This window comes from Triticum urartu, chromosome 3 (genome assembly GCF_003073215.2).
Source record: "Triticum urartu cultivar G1812 chromosome 3, Tu2.1, whole genome shotgun sequence".
NCBI lineage: Eukaryota > Viridiplantae > Streptophyta > Magnoliopsida > Poales > Poaceae > Triticum > Triticum urartu.
In genome coordinates this window covers 397877183-397883313 of record NC_053024.1, presented here as the reverse complement: position 1 = coordinate 397883313, position 6131 = coordinate 397877183, and the positions used below count along the sequence as shown (strand labels likewise).

The 6131-nt window shown below is 47.1% G+C and overlaps 1 protein-coding gene across 1 annotated transcript; it reads left to right on the top strand.

The window, feature by feature from the left end:
• Positions 1-2959: 2959 nt before the first annotated feature.
• Positions 2960-4996, top strand: LOC125544101. Its single transcript, XM_048707665.1, has 3 exons — positions 2960-3137; positions 3214-4464; positions 4617-4996. The coding sequence occupies exons 1-2, from the start codon at positions 3135-3137 to the stop codon at positions 3628-3630; spliced, it is 420 nt and encodes a 139-aa protein (XP_048563622.1). The 5' UTR covers positions 2960-3134; the 3' UTR covers positions 3631-4464; positions 4617-4996.
• The last annotated feature ends 1135 nt before the right edge of the window (positions 4997-6131 follow it).

Below are 6131 nucleotides of genomic sequence, written 5' to 3'. Positions count from 1 at the left end.
GAGCAGGCAAGCCGGATCCTCTGTACTAGACCTTTCGTGAGATGTACTAACAGTAGTACTTTTCCTTATTCTCCCTTTTTTTCAGCCTTTGTTTTCCGCAGATTACCCTGCATGTGCATGCATCATCAAACAAGGCTACCGGGCACATGCCACGAGCACATCTTTCTCCACGGCCTTGGGCGTCTGCTACTGTAGTTTTTTGTCGTAGACGACATCAATAATAGCAGATTCACTGCCACTGCTCATTACTTTTTTGTTGCTGCTGTCCACTCACGACCGCTGGTCATCGCCAATATGATTGCTACTATCCAGAAGATCAAAGCTCTCCTGATTGCTACCAAATCAACCGGTTTAGCCGACCGGTCGCAATAAACCGCCCGCTTTTTAATTAATCCGGTAGGCATCGTCCAGCTTGAGTACGCAACACGGGCGTGGGCCCAAGTCCAACTCTAGTACGACTCGTGTTATTGCTTCTGCTTTATGCTTTCGAGTCGTCGAATCTGTATTGTCCTCCGGTGTAGCAGCAAAGTCCTTGATGTTCATTGAAGAAAATCTGACCAGCTAAAATCTCAATCACACGCACAACGCTCTGCGGGAACAATTGCCCTCGGGAAAGCCAACCCTAATTTTTTTTAAACTCAAATCTCGTAGATTATAAATCTGAACTGATGAATTTAGAGTTGATGCAAATCTTTCAAACCGGCTCTTTTTATCCGGAAAATCACGCTTCTCAATCCCTCAGAGAAATTCATCCAAGAACTCAACACCACTGTGTGCGAGCCCCATGATGTGGCTAGGTCTCATCTATCCCTAATAATAAAGCACCTAATAATAAAGCACGGATTGACTCCGTGGATTCACCGTCACAATACGTTTCTTACCGTGAATTTACGCTTTAAATTCTTTTACCTACATCCAAGGTGATACTATTCTCTGACCTTTTTGCTTTTTTCTCGGGTGATGTATGTCCGTCCCACAATTGATTCAGTCTATGCTTTGTAGGTCGGGATCCTATTTGGCGCACTCAGTGCCGAATACAGCGTTAACCGTACAGGACGCACATCTCCCCATGCGGGCCAGCCCACATTCCTTTTTTTTCTAAACTGATGCAAAAAATCAAGTGAGAGGACGAGGATTCGAACCCGCAACCTAGCTGTTAAGTGTGCCAGGCCATAACCACCACACCACGCGCCATTGTGCAGTCAATTTTATTTTCTTACCTCTTTTCTTCTGTCTTTTTATTCTTTTTCTAAAGAAGTTACTGGATTTCATGAACAATTTTTCAACTTTAACGAACATTTCCAAAATTGGGGATCGAGGCCACCACCTTCTTCCTCTCTTCCTTCACCATGAGCAAGAGCAAAAAAGCAGGGAGCCGATGCCGCCACAGCACCACGGACGTTGTCGCATCACCGCCGCCTTCCAGGTCACTGGTCGTCGTCGCCGTCCCGAGCCGTTCCTCGACGCGGGGCGCAGCAGTCGGCGCCCGTCCTCCCCTGTGACCGACGCCGACCACACTGCCATGGACCGTCTCAGGTCGTCCCTCGCCGGCGGGGCGCCCGTCTGATTATTTTGTGTTCCCAAGGTTTTCCATCGCCGGCGGGGCGCCCGTCTGATTATTTTATGTTCCCAAGGTTGCATGTGTCCCGTGCTCAGGATTCCTTCAACAATTAGAGATTTTTTTCCTCCTTTGGCTTTGATCAATTCCATCCCTTTCATTCCTTTTTTGGCTTTCCTTCTTTTATTATTCTGTCAGAATTGAACGGTCCCATGAGAGCTTGCCTTCCTTAATTAGAGATTTGGGTTTCCTTCCTTTGTTCTTCTCTCAGATTTGAATGGTCCCCCATGAGTGCCGCTTAGTTCTCACACCCTTCGCTCATTAATTCATGTGACGGCTGCTTGACAACAAGAAAACTTAAAAGTGTATATAAATTGGGAGGATTTAATGTAAGGGGGCAAGGTGGGACTATATTATGCATAATAGTAATTTTTTGTCTCTCCTTATGTGGGTCGGCTTCATTGAGCCCAGCGCAGGCTGCCTCCGCCTTGCCTTACGTGGATAAGTGGGCCGACTTGGAAATATAACATCAGCCCAAAAGCTCGTCGCTCGAAGGGAGTAGTTTAACCTACGAAGGAGACGAGACCTCCTCTCTGGCGCCTTATGCGCCCGTCCGCTTAGCGGGCGCTCGCACGCAGCCTCACATGGGTCGGCCCAGGTAGCACGCTCTCTTCCTTTCTTCGCTTCGATCGCTCGCTCATGTTTCCTTTGTTCGTTGTTTTTTTGGTGTTCATCCTTTCGTTCACAAAACTGAAAACACATGAATCTGAAATTTACGAATCTGAAAAACAGTTCATGAATTTCCGAAAGTTCATCAATTTTGAACACACAAAAAATGAAAAATTTCATCGGATTTGAAAAAAAGTTCATCGAATTTGAAAAAGTTCATCAGATTTGAAAAAAATGTTCACCGGATTTGGAAAAAAGTTGAATCAAGAGCCTACGGGGGAGGCCTTGAAGTAAAGTAGTGGCTACCGTTGAGAGGGGGACTGGGAGTGCTGCTCATGGTGGTAGTTCCCCGCTGGATAGGGAGAAGGAATCGAGAGTGTAGGAAGAGCAATGGGGGAGAGACGAGGATGAGGGACGCTAAGAAGATATCGCAGGGACAAACATCGGTTCGTTTAGGGTCAGACGACACTCGTCGCCCCCGCGAGAGGGCTCGTGGAATCGTTGTAGACAGATGCAATGGGCACCCGAGCGGGCTGGACACGGGAGTGAATGAACTAGACATATGCAGGTCGGTGATTGGATTGCTAAAATCTTAAACCACATGTGATACTTTTTCCCGTTGCAACGCATGGGTTCACCGTCGTGGCTTTTTTGCATAAAAGTCCCTACTGTTTTTGGTAATTAACCCGCGGTACTAATTTAAGTGGTATGCGGTCAATAAACGTTTCGTTCGTGGGCTGACGCACGGGCTCTCCTCCCCCCGCGCAGCGCCCCCGAGCTCCAGATCGGGAGGGGAGTTCCCGATCCAGAGCCCCTCGCCGCGCCGCTGCCTTCGCGCTCGGCCTCGCCACCGGCCGCCGCGCCGCCGTCGACCATAGCCGGACCTCCGCGTCTCGCGCCCCCTCTTATGGTTGGCCCTCTTCCCCGTTTCCTTCCCCTCTGTTTCTCTCCCTCACACAAGGATTGCCTGTCCCCTTCTTCTACAGGATCAGCCATGGCCACCGGCCGCCGCGCCGCCCACCACGCCGAGCTGCTCAGCACTCTCCTCGCCGCCGCGGGCAACGGCCGGGAGGAGGAGGAGGACGCGCGGGAGGCGCGGCAGCATCAGAATCAACGCGTCGAATCCGGCCTCGGCTTACGGCGACACGGACGTGGATGCTCTGGCTGCGACCGCCGTGCTCTATGCCCCGACCCTGCTCGCCGAGTCCGTCCGACCTGCTGATCTCGCCGGCCAGCGACGGGAGGAGGGTGGCAAGCTGAGCCGGAGGAGAGCGAGGCGTCCACGTTACTTTAAGTGCAAAGCAGAGAAACACACACACACTCAGGCACGAGCACAAGCTCTCCTCGCCTATGGGTACGGCGCCGCCGCCGCCATGCGCGGCCGCGCGGAGCGGAGGCCGTGATGGCAAGGCAGCCCTTTGGAGTCGCTCCTCCCTGACCAGGCCCAACCCCGCTCCACCAGCTCGACCTCCTATTTCCTTCCCAATGCCGGGCACTGCCCGCTCTCCTCTCTGATTTCCGGCATGGAAAACCCTCTTCTCCGACTTTCGGCCTCTCCCCAACCTCTGGCCGGTGCTGCGGGACATATACAACATCTGCCCTCCATGCCATTGCAACTTCCAGCCTCGACGTCCATCGCCTTCTCTAGATCCAGCGGCCATCTGCACGGCTGCACGCCAACTGTTCGGTCAATTGACCCAACAGACACGAGGTATTTTTCTTTTTTTTGTTCCTTTGGTGTTCCATCCAGCACTAATGTGAAGGTCTTGGTTCAGATGCTACTCATGTTCTGTACATTCTAATTGATTATATTAGCCTAGAGAATGGAGAGAAAGAGGAGAAGTTGTCTTCAGCACCATACTGAACTATTGAAGCAACAGGAAGATGAGTGTATCATGCAAGAGGAGATCCTGGCCGCCGTCCTGTGCCTCGGCGACCAGTATGACCATGTCCTCGCGTGCCTCCTGCTGGTTGATCCGGTGCCAGCAACTGTCATCTTCCCAAAATTTAACTGGACATTTGAATGTTCTTAATTTTTTTTCTTCTGAAATGAACATAGCTGTGAGTTTTTTTATGGTGAAATCAAGTTCTGACGGAATTTACAATATACTTTGTATTGTTGTTTTTTAGGTCTTACACACCTCATGTACCCAGGGCCATCCACACCCATTTTGACCGTTCATTAGATGTTTATCGGCTAGCAGGGGAGGCCATGAACAATCTTTAAAAAAACCCAGGTTTGTAGCGTTAAACACATGCTCTGGAAATGCTATACATGTTCTCTTATTTGTTCTTTTGGTAATCTACTTCACCACTGACTCAATTGTTGGTTCAACCAGTCTTTGTTGATTGAGTTCTTGATATTAGCGAATATTTTTCTGACCGGCAGGTGCAAGTGCTGAGTTACAACGCGACATCGACGACACAAAAGCCAGTATGTTTGAGCTAAGGGAACGAGCTAGGGACAGTACCACCCGGCTGCCCCAGCACTTAAGCTGACTGTCCAATTCCACTTTCATCCATGGAGGCTGCGGTTTAATTCTCAGGTTTGGCAACCTTTTCTCTCTACGGCTGAGTGTTGTAGTCCTGTCAAATGAAGCAGTGTTGTTTTTGCAATATAGAACAGATATATAAGGTGCTTCCAATTTCTTAATCCCAGAATTGACGAGACCTTATTTAGTTTGAACTCATAATAATGTGTCAATTAGAAATAGAGCATTGTCATTATCCTGACGGATGGATGTATATCATATGTTCTCTTGCGTTGTATTTTGGTGAGAAAAAAGGAGAAATATGAGAGGAACAGAGAGAGCAGAGAGAGAGAGGCACACATCACTGAACCCTTTTGGATTCTAATGCAAGGTTGGATAATATGAAGTTTTTTGGCTTATCGTTGCGCCTCACGTTTCCGACCTCGCGTGGCTGTACACTTCTCGTACTCGACTGTTCGCCGGAACTTTGTCTGACCTGAGGTACATACTGCAGTGTCATCAATTTGCATCTGTCATCAAAGACTACTTTTGTCTATCATTTAAATTGCCACGAGTATTTGAAATTCATTCTTCTTACTTTTTCAGATAATATAGTATATACTAATTTTGTTCAAGTATATACTACTTTTTATCACTTTTACTTTTTCTCACCGGATGCATGCATGCTTCTCCTCACAGGTTTCCCTTGGTTCAGTACTTAATTTTTTTGGTGTATACTTTCTCCTCGGCAGTGAAGTATATGTACGACAAGACAGAAAGAAACATATACTGTTGATCGATACTGAAACACACCATACAGAAAGGCCCTCTCTTCTATACCCCTTTGCGAAAAATAGTATACTATCATTTGAAAAGAAAACACACCATACACTCCTTTGTGACAATGAGTATACACTGATCGTTATTGCCAGTATCATAGGTATATACTCTGAGAATAGTTGTATATATCCCATTTGAAAAAATAGTATGTATATACTCCTTGCAAACTACTCCATATCGTTTAATTGTTTTTACATAAGACTATCCGTCGAGATACAATAACTAATTAGTATTTTAATAACTTGAATTGCATGGCTTGATCGCTCTGCTTGGGTCTTCTCTTATGTATGAGTGCACCATGTGCGGGTTAATTTTTTTGGGTCTTCTAACTCTCTGGGATAATTTGCATCTCTATTTGTGCTAATTGGCAAGGTGCATGAATAATGATTTATCTAAGGTTTTTTGCTTAACGGAAAGGCCTTTTCAGTTAAAAAACCCTACTGATTTGATCAACAGAGTATGCCTCTGTTTTTAAATAGCAGTAGTTCCTCTCAACTTCTACTTATTTAATTGACTATTTTGGTGTCAAGATCCAATAGCCTTGCTGTTAGTTAATGCTATTTATATTTTCTTCCAACAAAGTGTTTACGGCC